The 19,072-nt window shown below is 56.2% G+C and overlaps 9 protein-coding genes across 9 annotated transcripts; 3 read left to right on the forward strand and 6 right to left on the reverse strand.

Moving 5' to 3' along the window:
• Window positions 1-536: 536 nt before the first annotated feature.
• Window positions 537-2,527, reverse strand: CCMA1212_008016 (Signal recognition particle subunit SRP72; the record flags this gene model as incomplete). Its single annotated transcript, XM_073705172.1, has 2 exons — window positions 537-1,734; window positions 1,788-2,527. The coding sequence occupies 2 exons, from the start codon at window positions 2,525-2,527 to the stop codon at window positions 537-539; spliced, it is 1,938 nt and encodes a 645-aa protein (XP_073556340.1).
• Window positions 2,528-3,390: 863 nt separating this feature from the next.
• CCMA1212_008017 (uncharacterized protein) lies at window positions 3,391-4,632 on the forward strand (the record flags this gene model as incomplete). Its single annotated transcript, XM_073705173.1, has 1 exon — window positions 3,391-4,632. The coding sequence occupies one exon, from the start codon at window positions 3,391-3,393 to the stop codon at window positions 4,630-4,632; it is 1,242 nt and encodes a 413-aa protein (XP_073556339.1).
• A 303-nt stretch (window positions 4,633-4,935) lies between these two features.
• CCMA1212_008018 (Oxidoreductase NAD-binding domain-containing protein 1) lies at window positions 4,936-6,107 on the reverse strand (the record flags this gene model as incomplete). The annotated part of the gene is made up of 3 exons (XM_073705174.1): window positions 4,936-5,742; window positions 5,859-5,948; window positions 6,009-6,107. The coding sequence occupies 3 exons, from the start codon at window positions 6,105-6,107 to the stop codon at window positions 4,936-4,938; spliced, it is 996 nt and encodes a 331-aa protein (XP_073556348.1).
• A 612-nt stretch (window positions 6,108-6,719) lies between these two features.
• Window positions 6,720-9,526, reverse strand: CCMA1212_008019 (AP-1 complex subunit gamma-1; the record flags this gene model as incomplete). The annotated part of the gene is made up of 5 exons (XM_073705175.1): window positions 6,720-6,806; window positions 6,867-8,970; window positions 9,061-9,249; window positions 9,324-9,447; window positions 9,517-9,526. The coding sequence occupies 5 exons, from the start codon at window positions 9,524-9,526 to the stop codon at window positions 6,720-6,722; spliced, it is 2,514 nt and encodes an 837-aa protein (XP_073556347.1).
• A 1,236-nt stretch (window positions 9,527-10,762) lies between these two features.
• Window positions 10,763-11,751, reverse strand: CCMA1212_008020 (Calmodulin; the record flags this gene model as incomplete). Its single annotated transcript, XM_073705176.1, has 5 exons — window positions 10,763-10,797; window positions 10,873-11,014; window positions 11,078-11,148; window positions 11,210-11,335; window positions 11,745-11,751. 5 exons carry the CDS (start codon window positions 11,749-11,751, stop codon window positions 10,763-10,765), a joined length of 381 nt encoding a protein of 126 aa, XP_073556187.1.
• A 1,050-nt stretch (window positions 11,752-12,801) lies between these two features.
• CCMA1212_008021 (t-SNARE) lies at window positions 12,802-14,005 on the forward strand (the record flags this gene model as incomplete). Its single annotated transcript, XM_073705177.1, has 3 exons — window positions 12,802-12,824; window positions 12,919-13,460; window positions 13,536-14,005. The coding sequence occupies 3 exons, from the start codon at window positions 12,802-12,804 to the stop codon at window positions 14,003-14,005; spliced, it is 1,035 nt and encodes a 344-aa protein (XP_073556188.1).
• A 341-nt stretch (window positions 14,006-14,346) lies between these two features.
• On the reverse strand, window positions 14,347-16,776 carry CCMA1212_008022 (uncharacterized protein; the record flags this gene model as incomplete). The annotated part of the gene is made up of 1 exon (XM_073705178.1): window positions 14,347-16,776. The coding sequence occupies one exon, from the start codon at window positions 16,774-16,776 to the stop codon at window positions 14,347-14,349; it is 2,430 nt and encodes an 809-aa protein (XP_073556185.1).
• Window positions 16,777-17,242: 466 nt separating this feature from the next.
• Window positions 17,243-17,703, forward strand: CCMA1212_008023 (uncharacterized protein; the record flags this gene model as incomplete). The annotated part of the gene is made up of 4 exons (XM_073705179.1): window positions 17,243-17,247; window positions 17,385-17,469; window positions 17,525-17,585; window positions 17,642-17,703. 4 exons carry the CDS (start codon window positions 17,243-17,245, stop codon window positions 17,701-17,703), a joined length of 213 nt encoding a protein of 70 aa, XP_073556186.1.
• Window positions 17,704-18,082: 379 nt separating this feature from the next.
• CCMA1212_008024 (Clathrin light chain) lies at window positions 18,083-19,031 on the reverse strand (the record flags this gene model as incomplete). The annotated part of the gene is made up of 3 exons (XM_073705180.1): window positions 18,889-19,031; window positions 18,604-18,815; window positions 18,083-18,538 (listed from the first exon to the last, which is right to left on the reverse strand). The coding sequence occupies exons 1-3, from the start codon at window positions 18,929-18,931 to the stop codon at window positions 18,083-18,085; spliced, it is 711 nt and encodes a 236-aa protein (XP_073556183.1). The 5' UTR covers window positions 18,932-19,031.
• Between the last annotated feature and the right edge of the window lie 41 nt (window positions 19,032-19,072).

Here is a 19,072-nt window from a genome sequence, read left to right on the forward strand (position 1 = left end):
ACCTATGATGTCCTTCTCGGCGCTGGATATAACGGAGTCCATTATACCGCAGATTCGGTATTACTATTTATTCTTATGTTTCTTCGCGCAGCAAACATGCCTCACTATTCAATTCAGCGTCTCTCCACCTCTAGTATAGCTTTCATTCTGAGATATAAAGTCCTCTCCCGCATCCCCTCGTCTTAGACAAGCATATAGGACCCTGAATTTTCCACTACCTATAGTTGTTTATAATGGGATCTCGTGCACATTGTGTATATATTCGACTTCGCCTTCTGTGACAGTTCTCTGCCAAATCAAGCATCATTGGATAGGTGTCCTTCGGTACAGAGCATCAAGGCCGCAAAGTCCGGTCCATCTCTCAAACCCCTTATTCCAGCAATATCTTTCATCTCCCCCTATTCTCGGCGACACCATCCCGCTCTCCAGATCACGGCATACACATCCATACACAATCCACTAGTCGGATATGCATCATCACGACAAAAAAAAACCTTCCAAATTGTAAAACAGTAGAATTCAAAAACATAGATGGCCTATTTCTTGCCCTTCTTCTTCTTCTTATTGTTCGACGACGGCGCCGCCGCCTTTTCCACCTTGACGCCGCCCCCGCCCACCAGCCCCAGCGTCTCCTCCTCCTTGACGATGCCGCCCTGCGTGGCCTCGCCGGCCCTCTTCTTGCCCTTCTTGCCCTTGGGCCGGTACGACGACCTGTCGCGGAGCGGCAGCCACCTCTCCGGGTCGGGCGTCTTGCCCTCGACGTAGTTCTTTGGCAGCTTTCTCCGCCGTCGCTTCGTCGCCTTCTCCGCGTTGGCCTCTTCCGTCGCGGGTCGCTTCTTGGAGGAGGCGCTGCTCTTAGAAGTCGCCACGCCAGCTGCAAACAGCTCGTCCACGTCGATGCCGCTGATCAGGTCACCAACAGGGGGCAACTGGACGGCATTCTGCCTGACTCTGGACGCGTCAGACGCCGCATAGGCTGCGACTAGCCCGGCCGAAGCCACGTCAGTGGCCTGCTGCTCCCGAAGCAGCTTTTCAAACGCCGAGCCCGCCAGCAGCAGGTCATCCGCATTGGACGACCGCATGAGTTCGATTCCGGCCCCGAGGAGAAGCGATCCCACCGCGTGGGATGGGCGATTCTGCCAGTACTGGGCAGCCTTGACGATTTCGGCCTTGGCTGAGGCTTCTCGGTTCTGTGATCGGAACAGAGAGACGGCGAGCGCAACCAGTCCGGGGCTGAAGCGGACATCTGTGTCGTTGCCCTCGTCGGACGACTCCAAGCGGTTGAGGAACGTCGTCAAAGTGGTCAGGGCGGCGCCGGCTTGTTCCTGCTGTAGTTGTAGCTGAACAATCGTCAGGGCAAGGCCGACGTCGTTGGTCCGCTTGGCCGCCAAGGCTTGCAGCTTGCGGAGCGCCTCCTTGTCGTCCAATCCCTGCGTGTGGGCAGCAGCGTTGATGATGGCCGCTGCGGTGATTTGTGGATTGGTCGAAGGGAGCCTTGCCTGCCTAAGAGTCTTTTCTGTTCTGTTGGCGACGCCCTGCGTCTTAAAGGCCGCGAGGTCAATGATGAGGTTGTTGCTCTTGAGGATGTTGGACTGGTAGTTGAAAAGGTCGCTTTGGGCTGCTGATGCCATTAGGGATTCCGCCTTGCGCTGGCGCAGGAAGGGGTTGCCAGGGGCTTCCAGGGAAAAGTGATTGTTCTGAGTGATGATGGCAAAGTCACGGCCATCGTTGGCACTGCGCCGCGTATTAGAACCTGTGAACGGCAACTCTGGGACGGCGACACTTACGTAGGAGGACCCAGCATCTCGTAAACTTCCAGGGCCGAGCTGGGCTTTCCAATCTTGGCAAACAGATACGCCTGTTGAGCGCGAATAGATCGCAGCTCCGTCTTCTTCTCCTCGTCGGTCAGTTCGTCCGAGTTATCGCAGAGCATGGCTGCGCGCTGCAGAAGAGAAGCAGCACGGCTCGTGTTGCCTCGAGCAAGCTCGCCGCAAGCCACGTTGAAGCATAGCTCGAAGGTATCCAAGGATTCGGGAGACATGGCTGGGCTGGCCGAGGGCGTTCCCTCCCACTGAGACTGGGCCGTGGCAGCAGAGATGTTGATCTTGAGGTCGCTCTCCTCGCCGGCAGCATCTGTATCCAACATGTTCCTGTAGATGGCCTCAGCCTCGTGCGACCTCTCGGCCCGGTAGGCCACCTGAGCGGCGACATGGCGGAGGCCGCGGTTCTCCAGACCGGCGGACTCGATCAGGTCGGACGCCTCGGTCAGCTTGCCCGTCTTGTAGAGCGCATATGCCTGCTCAAGGATGCATGTCGCCCGGAGCTTGATTCCGCCGCCGGTGATGACACGGAGGGCATCGTCGAAGCGATCGAGCTTTAGCAGAGCGACGACCTTGGTGTGATGGGCGGCAAAGTCGTCCTTGTCGGCCTTGATGGCGGCATTGGCGGCTTCGAGAATCTGTTCGTGGTCCTGGATATCAGCGGCCCGCAGGAGGGCGCTGAGGGCATTGCGAGGATCTTGAGGCATTGGAATGGATATCGACAGGGTGGGTTATGAGGGACGACGCATCGTTGGTGGGGGGAGGATCTGGGGAGAGATTGGCGATGCGGAGGCGGAAGATGGAGATGCCGATTTCGAGGCAAAGAAGTTTTGAGTGCCAAGTAGACGGTGAAGAAGGGTATATGTATCTCCCTTTGCGTGAGACCGTGAGCCTCAGTCGTTGCTCTTCTTGTCGCAGAAAAAAGAGGCCAAGCTGGAGAGCTGCTGCGTGATGAATTGCCTGCAAGTCCCTGTGGTGGGTTTTCGGATCCGCGGGGCTCGTGCCGCCACAGGTGGCTTGACTCGCCCTGCTACCACTGGAGGCTCAGGCGACGCCCGTCCGTCTCCAGCAGGGGGTCATGGCGCTGTGGCACCGCTGAGCACCGCCGAGCACAGCTGAGCACCGCTGTAGCACGCCTGTAGCACCGCTGAGGTACAGCCGCGAGCTGCACCACCGCGCCGCAAGTACCTGCGCTTACAGGGTACATCTGCCCGCAGCCGCGCCAGAGCACTAGCGCCGTCACCGCCTCACAGCCGCCCCAGCAGCCGCGCTTCTCGATGCTCTCGTCACGCCTCACAGCCGCCGTTCTGCCACTCTCCGTCTGATCCTTTTCAATCCTTGGTCCCTTTCTTCTGCTGACTTGATATCTGCACAACATCTTCCTTTGTGAAATCCGGGAAGAAACATCGCGAGAAACAATAACGTCTTCTTCTCCATTCCTTGAGCTCATTCATCTCTATTTCTTCTCTCAATTGGATCATTGCTTCGATAATATCTAGGTGGAACTGTTATTCATCCCAACCCGTTCGATAATTGCCCGGTGCTTCTCGGCCATCGCTACACCTTCGCAATGGATTTGGATATCGACATGGACGATGCAGCCGCCGATGCCTTCCAAGACGGCAACGACAACCACGAGATTCTGCCGCAAGGCGACGACATCCTGGTGCCGGACGAGCCAGAAGAGCCGGGCGAAGTAGCAGACGACGGACAGCACAACGAAGACGACGCGTCCACCACAATTGTCCCAACAAAAATCCATATCAGGGGCCTCGACAATCTACACACAGACGACATAAAATCATACGTAAAGAGTCACTTCGGGACCGTGGACAGGGTGGAATGGATCGACGACAGCTCGGCAAACCTTGTCTTCAGCTCCGAACCCACCGCCCGCGATGCATTTGTCGCCCTGAGTGCTATCGACATTGCAGATGCGACGGCTCTGGGCATTGGAGAGACGGTCCCCGCCAAAGCCCTGGAGGGCCGATTAGAAACTTCCCTACAGCTTCGCTTTGCTACCCTAGCCGACAGGAAGCAGGCTGGCGCCGCGCTTCGCAGCAGATACTACCTCCTGCACCCGGAGCACGATCCCGAGGAAAGGCGCCGCCGACAGCAGGAAACCCGCGCGCGGTATCGCGACCGTGATCGCGACCGCGATCATCGTGGCAGCGGCGGCCGACGAAGACGCTACTCGGACGAACAGGTGGAGACGTTCGAGGCCAGCATGTACGACGATGCGCCGAAGCCTTCCAGGGATAGCAGGTCGCCCGAGCGATCAGGGTCGCGCGCGCGAGGGAACAACCGCGGCAAAGAGCTGTTCGCAGATCGCCCAGCAGGACGATCAAGCGCCAGGAGAGGCCGATCCGCATCACCGCGCCGCGACGACGACGGAGACGCAGCCGTGGACCTCCTTGCCAGCTCGTCCGGTAACAGGACGCAGGCTCGCTCCATCAAGAGCCGCCTCGCGAGCGAGACGAGATCGAAAGAGCTCTTCCCTTCCAAGCCGACCAACAGAGGCGGAGGACAGCTGGATCAGCTCGAAAAGGCCATTGGCTCAGCACGTTTGAAAGAGGAGGACATGCCCAAGATTGTGGCCAGGCCAGACGCACCGAATGGCGAGACGTTGAACATCCGGGGCGTCGCGAATCAACGCGCCCAGGGCAAGGACAGCGGCTTCTCTATCAAGGGAGCCGCCGCCAATGCCCGGGAATTGTTCCCGGACAGGTTCGGTTCAGGCAATGCGGGTAAGGAGCTGCTTGACGTGAATCGGACCAAACGGAGACAGAGGGCGGAGGACTTGTTTTCATGAAGCTGAAGGCCGTGGGAACAGCACAGGATTTGGTTTCAGAATAAGATTGACTCTTGGTGGAAGCGTGTGGTGTTGTGGAAGAGGATGAAGGGTATTCGACGGCGAAAAGCAAGCTCTCGGGACGGCCCTCTTGATGATACCATGGGCGTTGGGGTCGCGCTGCACACATCTATTTCCCTTTTGATATAGGGCTCATACAAGATCTGCCAGCGTGTATCGCTCTTACAAATTCTACTCTATTTGAAGGATCAAGCATCCCATACACTCTTCTTCGTCTTCTAAATTCCAATCGGCATCCTCCCTTCACCACCACTTCTCCGTCAAAACACGCCCCGAATCAATAAAGCCCGCCAGTCTCTCAACAATCTCATCCGTCATCCCCCTCGGTCCACAGACATACACCACCGTCCCCGGATCCCGCCCATCCCCAACCGCATCCTCCACATCCGCGCTCGTAATCCGTCTCCTCTGCACCTCCACACTCGTCCCATTCATCTCTCTCATCCCCGCGATAGTAATCCCCCCCGCCGCCCCTTGTAAAGAAGAAGCCGCAGCAGTAGTCCCCGTCACAAACAGCTTCACTCTTCCTCTGACTCTCCCCTCGCCAAAGACCCGCGTGATCCTGTCCAGGAAGAGAATATCGGACAAATTCCCGCTTCGAGGGAGTTTGCTCGCGTAGAGAAAGACAACCTCGCCGACAAGGTCCTCTTGCCCGTTGGCCGCGCTGTTGTCGGCGATGTAGCTCAGCATGCTAACGAGAGGATTCACACCCACGCCACCAGCCACAAAGACAACCTTTCCCAACCCTCTACCAAAATTCTCACCACCAACATCAACTGCGGCAGAAGCATCCTTTTCCTTGACCAAAGGAGGAAACACAAATCGGCCCCCCACGCGAACCCTCAGCCTCTCCCCCAAAATCTCCCCCGCCGGCCGCCACAGCCACGCCGCGGGTTCATTCTCCGGCGATTCCTGCACCGCGAGCTCGAAATACGGCGGCTCCGAAGAAGATGATGTCGATGATGAAGAAGAGGGGGCGGATGTTATGGTGAAGCCGCCTGCTTTGGGGACGCCGGGGATGTACGTATCTAGCCATTGGCCGGGCAGAAACTACATTTGATACAATGAGCATATTGCGCAAACTTCCAGTGTAAAAGAATGAGGAAGAAGATGGAATGGTGCAATTGTATGTATGGTGGAGTTAGATGGGATGATTGATGGCTTACCTTTGCTGGTCCCGAGAGAAGACGCAGTCGAAACAGTCTCACTCTCTCATTGACCTGCTCGATCCTCTCCAACTGCACCTCATGAAGATCCTAAAAGCGTCCAAATCCACATTACCATCAACAGTCAAGCATCACAGTGAAGAAACACACAGCCAACAGGACAGTGGGAGAAGAGATTACCGCGTTTCTTGGTTCGTCCGCCGTCCTCTCAAGGTGTCCCTCCCTCAGGCGGTCCTTCTTCGAACTCATCGCCCTATGTCGGTGGAAAAGTCGGTGCTTAGACGCCGTTCCGCTGAATGACGAGAGGAATGCCGCCGTGTCACACCGTGATGCAGCTGGGCACAAGCGTGTGGCTGAGAATCGGCAGAGCATCAATGCTTGTACCCACTGATTGATTGATTGACTGATGTAGGGGTACTTGGTTTCGTTTTCGTTCAGATATGTGGCGGCTGTTGTATGATGTTGAGTCGACAGACACCGGAGTTGCATCACTACCGGTATTTTCCAAACCGGTGCTGACATGAGCCTCGAGTTCGCTAGCTCAAAGCCTACATAACCACAAATCGCGGTCTGTTTAGCACAAGAACAAGAACATTTGACTGTGTAATATTGTTTGTAATTGGACTTTGTTTGTATATATCAGCTTGACTACTTGAACAGGGTAGACCAACTCTCATGGATGCCTCTACAATGATTATGCCCTTCTCAGCCAGTCCTCACACGGCTCCAGATCGTCCTGCAATTATACTCCGCGTGATTTCTGACATCTACAGCCTCCCCCAGTACCCTTCATATGTATTTTCCATTATGACTCTCAATAACCAGTAACATAGCCCGCTTGCTGCAAAGAATCCATCTAGTCTACGACTGCTCCGACCAGTTGACCTGGTCCACCACTTGCCCTCTGGCAGGGTGAGTGTAGGTGATGCGTAGTCGCAATCGCAGAGGCTGTCAACGCCGTCAGCAATGTGTCCGTGGAAAGAAGTGATGGAAACATGGAAAACTTACCCCCTTGCAACCGGCTACTCTCATCACCTGAGTAGTCTCTGCCCCGGGCCCAAGCTCCGGGGATGAAATGGGCAGCAGCTGCAGCTTCTGAGACTTCGGAACGGCAGCTTGCAGTCCGACTCCAGACAGGTGTGTCGTCGCAGACGTGTTCTGGAATCGAGCCGCGGCCTGGATGAGTCCCTCCGCGTTGCGCTGCACTGTGAAAGTCACGTTGAGATCGTTGGCGTTGTAGCAGGGAATTACCTGGCCTTGGGCTGCTGGGGCTGGTGGTTGCTGCTGCTGAGGTGGCGGAGATGAGATAGGAGACATGATGTCGAGGCCTGCCGACGGAGGTGCTGATGCGGGCGTGCTTTGGGCGGCAGGCCCTGGGCCAAAGAGGTCCATGATAGACGAGATGTTGGACTGCTGCGGCCCAGGAGAGGCAGACGTGGGCGTCGCCGATGATCCGCCTCCCAGAATGTCGGCCAGCAGATCCGAGTTTGTCGCCTGGGATCCGTTCGTGGGCGCAGCCACGGTGGCCGGTGTGTCCATGATATCCAAAAGGTCCTGCTCAGTAGGCTTGATGATTTTGGACTTTCGGTTCGCGCTCTTGGCCTTCTTTGAGGGAGCACGGCCCAGCACCCTGGACTCCTCCTTGATCTGGGGCGGCGGCATCTTCTCCAGCACTCCTCGGCGGACCTGGTCAAATGCAAACAGGTTGCCGTACTCGACAGCTCGCTGCTGAACCTCCACATCCAAGCTGGTCTGGTGCGTCTGCAGGATGCGCCGTATCTTTTCTACCTGAGCAGCATCGGAGAACCGTGTGCTGAGCTTCATGAGGGCGGTGATGATGTACTCTGTGGTGACCTGCGTGGCATAGCTGCTGTTGAGAATGAGGGAGAACAGGTCAACAACATCGCTTTCCTTGACCTCCTGGACAAGCTCCTCCTCCTCGTACTGCCCGCCTCGGAGTAGCGCATCGCCATACTCGCCAATGCACCAAGCTCCAGCTTGCGTCAGGCTTTCCTGGGTAATATCCTTCTTGAGGTTAGTGTACAGTTTCTGCACAGCATACGTCTGAAGCTCCGGGGTGGTGGCGATGAGGCGGACAAACGACGAGAGGATCTGCTCCTTGACGTAGTTGCCCGCCAGCGACAAGACGCGCAGCATCGTGTCAAAGTGCCACCGCTTGTTCGGGGCATATTTATCGGCGGCAATTCCAATCTGGCTGGTCATGGTGGGCTTGAACTCGTTGTCTGCAACTTCCAAAAAGGCCAACAGCTCCCTGATGAGCACCCGCACGTTGGATTCGTTGATGAGCGTAAAGCTCAAGTCGAGGGCCCTCCTCCGGATGCTGATGTCGGGATCCCTGAGACATTCCAGAATGGTGTTCCGGTGCCTCTGGACTGCATTTGGCTCAATGGCGACAACCTTGATGAGAGTGTTGAGCGCAACATAGCGGACGTTGTTGTCTCGATTAGTGAGGAACTTGCCCAGAATATTCACACCCAGTACTCTCAGCCCAGAGTCGGCTTCGATATCCAGAATCGTAAGCACGGCTTCGTAGAGGATCGAGTTCCCAACGTTCTTGGAAGAGTCGGTATTGGTCGCCACCTGTGCCAGGATATCGTTAATCTGCTCGCTCGTGTGGGCGTCACCAACAGCCAGCACTCTCAGCAACCGCAACAGCTTGACCTGCAAGAAGGGGTCGGTGATGCCAGTGACATCGTGCTCCGGGGCATACCCCGATGTCGAAAGGCCCTTCAGCGTCTTGACGAGCCCGGGCACAAACGCCCTGAACTTCTCCACCATGCCCTCCTCGCCGCCTTCCTCCTCATCCGCCTCGCACAGGCTCGTGACCAGAGTCAGTCCACAGAGAAGAACGCCGTGGTTTCGATCGGAGAGAAGGGCCGTGGCTTTTTCGACAAAGTGCTCCTGAAGGTCGGGCACCTTGCGACATATCCGCATGGCGCAAAGGGCAGCCTTCCTCCTGATGTAGGGATTCGCGGTCGAGATTAAGTTTTCGATTTCCGGAAACAAGTCTCTCGACATCTCATCGGACGCAATGTTTCCGAGGGTGCAAAGGGCGAGGCCGACGACATATTGGTTCGAGTGGCTCAGATCGCTGGACAACAAGTGGTTAGGGACCCGTCTACTGCCGCACCGAAACAGCAATAGGTGGCACATAAAAGGGGCGGGAGAGGGATTGGCTCACTTCTTCAACGAGTTGGTCACCAGCGTCAAGACCTCCTGCTTCTCGTCCAGCAGCAAGCTCGTAGCGAGATGGCCAAGGCGCTTGTCGGCAAATCGTGGGGAAGCAAGGAGCTTCAGGCATTCGACCTGGCCAAAGTGGGTTCGCTCGCCCAGGGTGAAGAGGTAGAGCAGCTTCGCGACATTGTTACGCCTGTCCCGTCCGCCTAATGAGCACTTCTGTCCATTGTTCGCTTGCGCATGACGCCGACACGACAAGAAACCCACCGTATGCTATGGTCGTGGCCCTCTTCGCGGAAGCTGGCTCTGATCGCGGCGCTCTCTTTCTGGATGACGGCTCGTTCGTCGGCAATCGTCTTGGCCGCACGCACGTTGCGGATGAATTGCTTCACTGTGGACGCAGACGCATATCAGCCATCAGGGGCCTCACAGGCCAGCGGGGGGAGGCGAAGACGCATACAGGAACTCATCTTCGAGACAGGCTCGTCTCACGGGCTGTTATCCAAAGGAGCCGCAGGCGGTGGATGGCGGGAAGCGGTGGTGAGCCAGCCAGCAGGTGGCACTTGTAACAGCAGTGGAACAGCGATGCCCCGGCTCTCAGGCTCGCATATACAGGCACGGAGAGGCTTCAAAGGGGCCTGTTAGTGCTGACGCCTGGCGGAACGGCGAGAAGTGCAAGACAGCCTCGACGTTGGCGCTGGAGAGGTTTGCTCGTGTGTCAACTGCAGGAGTCGCAATGCCACCAGCTCCCTATCCGACTCGTTCGCTCGCTCTACCTGCAAGTACAGTATACCTGAGCCAGCTCGGACGTGGGGCAGGACACGCTGCATCATGGCCAAGGCACGCCGTGGCGGGCGGAAAAAGCAATGGCCCGGCAGGGCGTCGCGGTACCCTGGCGTTGTCGGTACCTGAGCGTGGGCGGCACTGCGCTTGCTGTGCTGGGGCCTGGCGCCGGCGCGAGGTACTCTGCATTTCGCGGTACATGGCGTGTGTAGCTGCAATGCATCTAGCGAGGCGTATCGGCTTATGGAGCGTAAACTACCTACCTAGGTACTACTGTAGGCACCCATCGTGTAGAGCATTTGGATGTGATGGAAGAGTAAGTAGAACAGATTGATGACGACTGAGAACGGGTATGATAATGACTTCGAACATTATGAGCAAGTGGAAAGTATACGACTTTGCTCCTGGATATCAAGTACTTCGCGCCTTGGTGAAGGACATTGTCGAGAGGTTAACAAATACTTGGGGAGAGGCAATACGCCCAGCCATTGCTACACAGCAGCCACCTACCCCAGCAATTCGACACGAAGCTCCTCTCTCATAACTACAGCCGTATCATCAGCTGACTTTATCAAGCTGCCATCACTCTACCCGTACTCGGAGACCCTACGCAGACATGCGGCGTAAAGAGCAGCTAATTGATAATTCGACATACTGCTTCAAACGGTCTAGGGTATCTACCTAGCACCTCGACTGCTGCCACGACAGAAACAAAAACATCACCACTCTGAACATGCCATGAACGAGGACCGCTCGTAGATTGGACAGTAGTATAAGGAACAAAAGTCGACTAAGTGATTTTAAACAACAGTTGTGTGCGTGCCAACAACCTGAACTCGCCGTACGGGTCCGCCACCATCCACGACCCCTGACAAGGCCGGATAGATGGCGTTGCCGCCAAAAAAAACTCCAGATGTGACCCCTTATTTCTGCATCATGAGCTGGACAAACTCGTTGTCTACGCAAATATGTTAGCACCCGACCCACAAGTGTGATAAGAGACATGCTGCATCTCTTTCTCGTCATAACTCACAGTCGATTCGGCCATCGCCGTCCTGGTCAGCCTCGCGAATCATCTCATCGACCTCGTCGTCGGTCAGCTTCTCGCCGATGGAAGTCATGACATGGCGCAGCTCGGCAGCTGAGATGAAGCCGTTGTTGTCGCGGTCAAAGACCTATCCGCTCCATTAGACATCATGCCACGAACATGAAGAAACAGGAGGCTGCTAGCCACAAACCTTGAATGCCTCCCGGATCTCCTCCTCAGAATCGGTGTCCTTCATTTTTCGTGCCATCATGGTGAGAAATTCTTCACCGCTCCACGTTAGCCCGTTTCCCTCGGCCACCAAGTGTTCCGGCGAGTCACGTACCAGGGAAGTCGATGGAGCCGTTGTTGTCGGCATCAACCTCGTTGATCATGTCCTGCAGCTCCGACTCGGAAGGGTTCTGGCCCAGAGAACGCATCACGGTGCCCAGCTCCTTGGTGGTGATCTGGCCTACGGGTGTCAAGCCTGTCAGTTTCTTGTCCATTTATCATGATTCAAGCTGACGAGGGAGCGATCGATCGGCAGCAAATGCTTCTGTGCGGGTTCGTGGAGAGGGAAATAACTCTGTTGTCGCGTCACTCGCCGTCACGTACCATCACCGTCCTTGTCCTGTAGCAGCTCGGTTAGCACCCTGAAGACCCCCCCTACCAGGTTGCCGCAGAAGGCGATGCAAAGACTCACAAAGAGGGAGAAGGCCTCCTTGAACTCAGAGACCTGCTCTTCGGTAAGAGAATCAGCCTGTTCGAGGGCTCGCGGTCAGTCACACAAAAGCTCCTGAAATTGGGGGGGCAGCCCCTCAGCGGTCGCGGGGTTGCGACCTCTGAGACAGTCGGCCGACGGCGGCGGTCCTGCGCGGCACTCACCATTGCGAAGAGTGTGGGAAGCGGTTATAGAGAGCGAAGAGAGAGTAGAGAGCGTAGCGTCTGAAGGCTGGAGAGATTCAGAGGCTCGACTTTAAATGAGATGGACAGCGTTAGTGGCGGCCTTAGCGAAAGCGGGAGCTTTTGTTACCTGGGCGTGTCGTTGACGTGGGGAGAGGACGAAGCAAGAATAAGAGGTGCGCTGCAAGTCAGGGGGCCTGTAAGGCAGAATCGGCATAGGGGACTTTATCCGTGCAGTAACACTGTATCAGTCCAGTGGTCAGGCACAGACAGACCCGTGCTAGGAGTCGCCGAACTGGGTCGCGGCCTCACTGCAGCCCATCAGTAGGCCGTTCGGCTAGCCAGGCCCCCTATGGCAAAGTAGGACTTGTAGCACCAGCGCTATGCTTGCGGGTGGTCCCAATTCTGTTTGGGGGAGGATTTGCAGGGTGGCGCTGCTCGCACTGTACCGGCGATTGGGCGTCGTTACTGCTGGGTGCCAGCCAGCTGAAGGGGTCATGATGCCACGATCACAGGCACACAGATGGATTTCATTTGGTGGTGCGCATACCACGGAAGAGGCACTGCTTCTTGAATCCAGCCTCAGATACTGCCCAATATACAGCCTATCGACATAGATACTTGTCCTACCTGTATTCTCATCAATGTGACAATGTCACCGTCTGACGAGACAAAGTACCATCCAAGCTGCGAACGATGGCTCATGACACGTGTAAACACCGTGTGAGCTTGCCCCCTTCATTGGCCATAGCTGGCCAGCCCACCTCCCGAATCCGCCCGCTTCAGGCTAGCGCCGGGTCTGCAACCGCCCGCTGCTCAAACGACGAACATGTCGTAATGCGCCCATCCAAGCTTCAACATCCCGATCTCCAAGCGCCTCGGTAGATGCTGACGATGCCCGTCAACCACATGAGCCCGCCCACTCCACCGCCATAACAATACAATACAATACAGATACCCGAATAACCCCCTCCGTCCATCGTCGATCCTGTATCCCGTCCTGACAGGCCGCAAGACCACCCCCAAGCGTCCGCCATGTGGCGCGACCGCACAAACCTGTACGTCCGTCTGCTGCAAACCACCTTGCTTGCTCCCCATTGAGCACCTCCTCTGTCCCATCTAACCTGGGAACCGAACGTTAAACGACGGCAGCTACATCTCCTACCGCCAGTCGTACGCCCATCACCCCAGCCAGCGATCCAAGTATGCCGCCGCCGGAGGCTTCTCGGACGCCTACTCCAGCAGCAGCGGCTTCGCGCACGAGGACCGCCGCGGCCTGCTGTCGAGCGGCGCATTCGAGGACGATGGCGACGCCGTGATCGAGATGGACCTGCTGCCCCCGCGGTGGACCGACGTCTCGGACGAGGTCACCGAGCTCCTGGCCGACATCGCCACCAAGAGCCAGCGCCTCGACAAGCTGCACCAGGCGCACGTCCTGCCCGGCTTCGACGACGACGAGGCCAAGAAGACGGAGGAGGTCCAGATCGAGCGCCTCACGCAGGACATCACCAGGGGCTTCCACCAGTGCCACCAGCGCATCCAAAAGGTCGAGCACATGGTCCGCGAGTCGAAGCAGTCCGGCACCATGACCAGGGCGGAGGAGACCATGGCCAAGAACATTCAGATATCGCTGGCCACCAGAGTCCAGGAAGCAAGCGCAAACTTTCGCAAGAAGCAGAGCGCATACCTCAAGAGTGTGTCTCAACAAACACCTTCAAACCCGTCAAGTCAAAAAAGGAACAACAATAACTGACATCAGCTGCACATAGAACTCCGCGGGATGGGCGGCCTCGGCACCATCAGCCCCATCGACCGCCCGACGTCCCCCATGCCTGGCTCCTCCTTCATGGACCCGTCCCTCCAAGAATCCGACGCCGACCGCTCCTTTTCCCAGTCCACCCTGCAGGTCGCCATGCAGCAGAAGACGCTGCACTCCAACGACGCCGCCATCGCCCAGCGCGAGCGCGAGATCGAGGAGATTGCGCAGGGCATCATCGAGCTGTCCGACCTCTTCCGCGACCTGCAGACCATGATCATCGACCAGGGCACCATGCTGGATCGCATCGACTACAACGTGGAGCGCATGAATACCGAGGTCAAGGCTGCTGACAAGGAGCTCAAGATTGCCTCGGGGTATCAGAAAAGGAGTATCAAGAGGAAGATTATACTGTTGCTGTTGCTGCTGGTTGCGGGCTTGTTCATTCTGCTCCTCGTCAAGCCGAAGAAGAATAGGGACTAGTAGCCTGGATGGCTTGAGAGAGAAGAAGAAGAAGAAGAAGAAGTAAAATACCATGGTAAAAGGGGGTGGAAGTGTATGGAGAGGTGTCTTCACAACCGTGGTTTGGCGAGGCGTTTTGACGAGCGGTTGGTGGTCGTATTGCTTCACGACGTATGATTGTGCTATTAACAAGGGAGTGCATCATGCTGCCCAGGAATAATCAACAGTTCCCCTGGAGTTATCGGTTTTGTTTAGATTCAATTACAAGCTTCTGTGTAGATATTGTACAAAGGGCATCTCCTGCGTGTGGCTAGATATAGACCTTATCCAAGTGCCATTCGTTGCCCGTCTTGTTCCTCGTCTTATGTGACGGTTTGATCCAACGTCCTGTCGATTAACCTTGGATATCGGGTCCATAGCTTTGATACCCGCTCGTCGACCTCTCGAACTGCTGCCGGCACATCGGGAAACATTTCTGAGCCCCATGCCTCCTCAGCCAGCCTCACTAGATGCTCTACAGAAAACTCAACGCTGTCTCTCGATCGATGTCTAGGCCGTCCGGGGACCATTGAGGTGGCGATGCGGAGGATGATGCTGGAGCGGACCACCTGTGTATCAATCAGAGCTCCTTGGTCTCGAAGTGCTGCCAACAGGCGGACTCCACGGGCGACGTCAAACTGCGAAAAGCCTGCCGTCCGTGGTCGCGCAAGAGACGTCGATGGCTGGGGCTTAGTTGCCAGAGTCTGGTCGAATCCCCATCTCACAATGGAGCGCTGCAGAGAAGCATCGAAGATCAGCCGAATGGGATGGTGGTGGTGCGCGAACGGCAAGTCTGCCGGTATGTATTCCTTTTCCTCCGTGTTGAAGTGCTTCGGCAGATCTTCTCGGTGCACAGGCATCAACCCCCCATACGGGGGTGTGTAGAATTGCATAATGTTCAAGCTCAGCTGCTCGAGGTCATCGAGGCGTCTGGAGCGACCCAGATTGTAGAGAAGCATTGACCAGTACCTGGTAGGAATGGCGACATCATGGCAAGAGACGCGGCGGATGACATTGAGCGCTCGATCCAGCATACGGTTATCGACATCATTGTGCGTGCGCTTTCGGAATAGAGGTCGCAATCGTGGAGGAGGATGGGCGTCGAGGTTCCAAAACACGCGCCTGAGGAGCCCTGTCGCACTGGCTTGGGCCATACTGATTTTGAGTGCTTCCATGCGATCGAGCACTTGTTTGGCTTTCCTGAAACTCCCATTGGAGACCTCATTCCGGAGAAGGGAGTTGAGGCGTCGGGATGTCGGTCCAGTCTCAATTGCCCATTCAATGCCCTGAAGTAGCCGCTCCATCTTCCAGTCTCCTGTCCTTGCCGCCTCCGCCATGAGAGAGTGTCGGGTTTCCATGTCTTCGAATTCGTCAGGGTGGATGTCGCAATGAATCAGATCTTGCAACAACTCCTCTGATCCGTTTCTTGCAAAAGAAACCAGAATCTTGCAATACGAGTGAGGTGATATTCTCATACCCAGCCTCTCGATCTGATCTATCCGTGACGCGACTTCTTTGGCATCGGGATCTCGCAGCGCAAGGGCTTGCAGAGAGCGAGGCCCAATGGTTCGCACCCCGAGCTTAAAGATGAGATTGATGGCAAATTCCACGGATGCCCACGTGCTGGCAAGCCATCTCGCCACAAGTGCATCGCTGTGGGAGCCCCTTCTATCGACACTCTTGCTGACGACTTCGAAAGAAGACTCATCGTCATCAGCTTCAGCGAGTTGTTGACGATCCAGATCGGCAACCGCAAGCTCGCTCTCCGTGAGTTGTATTTTCGGGTAGTAGCTGGCAAGGAACAGCAGAAAAGGTCGACAGTTTGATGTCAACGGAAAATCCTTGAATACGATGAGCTTTTTGCGCCAGGTACGGGCCAGTTTCGATTGCCCCGAAGCGAAGAGAGCCGGAATGATATGGTCGTATATCTGGCGGTTGGCGCTGGATACATAGAGCGTCGTCAAGGTGGTTTGCATCTCAGGAGTAGGTCTAATGACAAAGGTTGCCAGTAATGCGCCGAATTCGTCGGCTCCAGTTGGAAAGATGGGAGCCAGCTGCTGATCCCAGCGGATTGCCTCTTCGTAGGCGCCACGCTCGAGGAAAAAGCGCAAGACCCTCGTGTAGAAACCGGGCCATTGGAAATTGTTCTCGGCGAGGAGCTGCTGGGCCGCGGTGAAGAGTGCGGAGAGTCGCGAATCCGAGCCTAACGCAGCCGACAGGATTTTGCCACGCAGAGATTCGGCATCGCGAAAGATAATCAAGTCATGCTTCTCCCGGTGCCAAATAGCTTCAAACACAGCCCAGACGCCGTCGGGCCCATGCTTGTCTGACAAAATGTCGCATACTGCCTCCCACGTGGTGGCATCGTAGGGTTGAATCTCAACCTCGGCGTCTTCAAGGCTCTTGCTGATTCTTGTAGCGAGGGCTTCGTTCGATGGAAGAATACCCGGAGATGCATCATGTCGCTGCCGCGTCTGCCCTAGTCCCCCGTAATTCCTCCATCCTGATGGCTGCAGCGAGGAAGTCGGGTTCTCAGCAGAAATTGCTCGCCATTGCTGCCAATCAGGGCTTCCAGGAGCGACTCTAGAAGGGGCTCGAGAAGCTCGATATAGACTTGGAGTAGTAAATGGGCGAGCTAGGGCAGAGAAGTGCTGGGAATGTCGCTGGAGCCTTGTATGCGCCGCCTGCGAGAGCTCGGGAAGTAATCGAATCGATGCCGGACGTTCTGGGGCAAACTTCACGGCTCCTCGCATTCCTGGGGTTGTCTCCAGCCAGCCGCCGACCTCTTAGGCATATCACCACATGTGGCCGCCTTTCTTCGTGGTGCCACTGATCCTCGGTTCGAACGTCAAGGCCCCCGGAAGGTGAAGGGAGTACTCGTGCTGCAACAGCAAATTTGGAGAGATGGCGAGGCTTCGCTTTTTAGACGGCGATATTCACACAAACGCATGTAATTGGCAGTTCCTGGCCGCGGCAGCTGCACCCCACTACCGAGCGGTACGTACCGCCTTCCTCCTCGCCCGCGGCAGGCTGCACTTTCCTTCAGCAGTTTGTGCGCCGTGCCAGCTGCTGAGTCATCCCGCTACCCACTTTGAGCTAGAATATGGCCTCATTTCTTGAACCAAGGCTCTTCTTCCGACATCCCGACTACAAGAATCACTCCACCACGAAGCAATCCTCCAGAAGAAGCCCCGAACGACTCTCCAACCAACCGCAAACATGGGGTAAGCTCCCACCGATCAGCGACGCTATGCGGAAGCTCTCAATGGCAGCCCGGCTGCGACTGGCTCCCCCAGAGTCTTCCTTCTGCGCATATCGACGACACACAGCTTGGAGAACCTCGACTGACGCCCTGCCACAGCTTGATCGACGCCAAGAACAAGGTGCCTGAGTACCAGCGCTTTTACCAGGCCGCCTACAAGGCTCACACCCGTCTGTGGAAGATTGTACGCACGAGCTCTCGATCGCGAAACCCGACCCCGTACTAACACAAGCCGACAGCACCCTCGAAGCCGCTGGTACATGGGCCCCTACCTCGTCGCTCTCTGGGGTGGTTTCGGAGGTGAGTGAAAATCGATCGAAAGTTGGTTATGGAACTCGAGAGCTAAGAAGTTACAGCTTCCATCTACGCTGCCAGCCGAAAGGTTGCCGGCCACAACACCTGGTTCGGCAAGGATTAAAGCATCAGTATATTTGGGGACAGGCGATCAAGTTCACTTCGACTTGCGCCGAATCCAGGTCAAGGGGAATGTTATGGTCTTGAAGTCTCATAGACAGTAAATATAGGATTTTCGAAGTCCGCTTCTCATCATCACCCGCCTGCCTTTGATATCGCGATTCTTCTGGTCGCGTTCGTCTAGCTCTTAGTTACCAGTTCTTTTTCTCCTTTTGAATTATGCGTAGCCATGGTTCATTGTACCACCCCGGTATTTGCGTGGTAAAAAAAAAAGTGCAAATCAAAATATACCGCAGGACAGAGATCCGGCCCTTCCTTTGCCCCCCCTGGCTCCAGGCAACGCAATGCCACAAGTATGGTTTGTCAACCCAGGTTATCCAACATTAGTAGCCAGTTGCGCCAGGAGCCTTCTCGTCTTTGCGCAGGCTCACGAGCAGCTCGCGGAAGCGCTCCTTGCCGGATCCGGCGGCTCCGCCCTTGGCCCCCTTTCCGCTGACATCGACAAGCTTCGCGATGCGGTCCCAGCTGGTGCCACCGGAGACGGTATCCTCCCTGTTGGCAAGGAACTCCTCGGCTTCTTTGCGTGTCTGCGCAATGCCCTTTTCCTTCTTGGAGTTGTAGTTCTCATAGAAGTCGTCAATGTTTCGCTGAGCCTCCTGTATCGTCTCCTCTCGCTGAGCGGCGAACTGCTCGGCCCTCTTGGCAATCTGCGCGTCGCGGGCCTCTCTCCACTGCTTGATGACTTCGGGCTCCTCCTCGTCGGCGGCATATGTCTGATAACCCGAGTTGTAGCTTACAGACGGACCGGTCATGATGTTTCCATCTACTCCTGCGAGGCCCTGGTTTGCGAAATCATGTCAGCGCTTCATAGTTGGTTTTCTCGCGGTGTTCAACGTGAACCTACAGCAGCAGGATTGGCGAGGTCCGGGAACTGAGACTCAAATGTCGATTCCGCAGCAGTTGTCTCTCCCAGGAGATCTCCACTGGTGTCGGCCAGGGCGTTTGCGTCATCGCTCGTCGCGAACTGGTTCGCATCATCGCCCAGGAGAGCCTTTTCTCTGGCGAGGAAGTCTTCGGCGGAGGGCTCGTCGGAAACGTTCTGGATCTCGGTTTGCGCTGACAAGCGACAGGTCATTAGAGTTAGCATGAGGCATGGTGCATGGTCCACGGCTTCGATTCAGGAGCTCACCTCCAGAGTCGAAGTCCTCGAGCGAAGGGAATCGGTCCGCCATTTTGAAGACTTGTCGAAGCAACTAGAAACGTGTGCAAATGCGAATTTGTTTTGCGAGAGCAGAGCGCTGATGAGAATGGCCAAAGGAGTGTGAGGTTGGTTGTTGATCGTGTTAGTATTCGCTTGCGCAACGAGGCACTCG

This window comes from Trichoderma ghanense (assembly GCF_004382785.1).
Source record: "Trichoderma ghanense strain CCMA-1212 chromosome Unknown scaffold_11, whole genome shotgun sequence".
In the NCBI taxonomy this organism is placed as follows: Eukaryota; Fungi; Ascomycota; class Sordariomycetes; order Hypocreales; family Hypocreaceae; genus Trichoderma; species Trichoderma ghanense.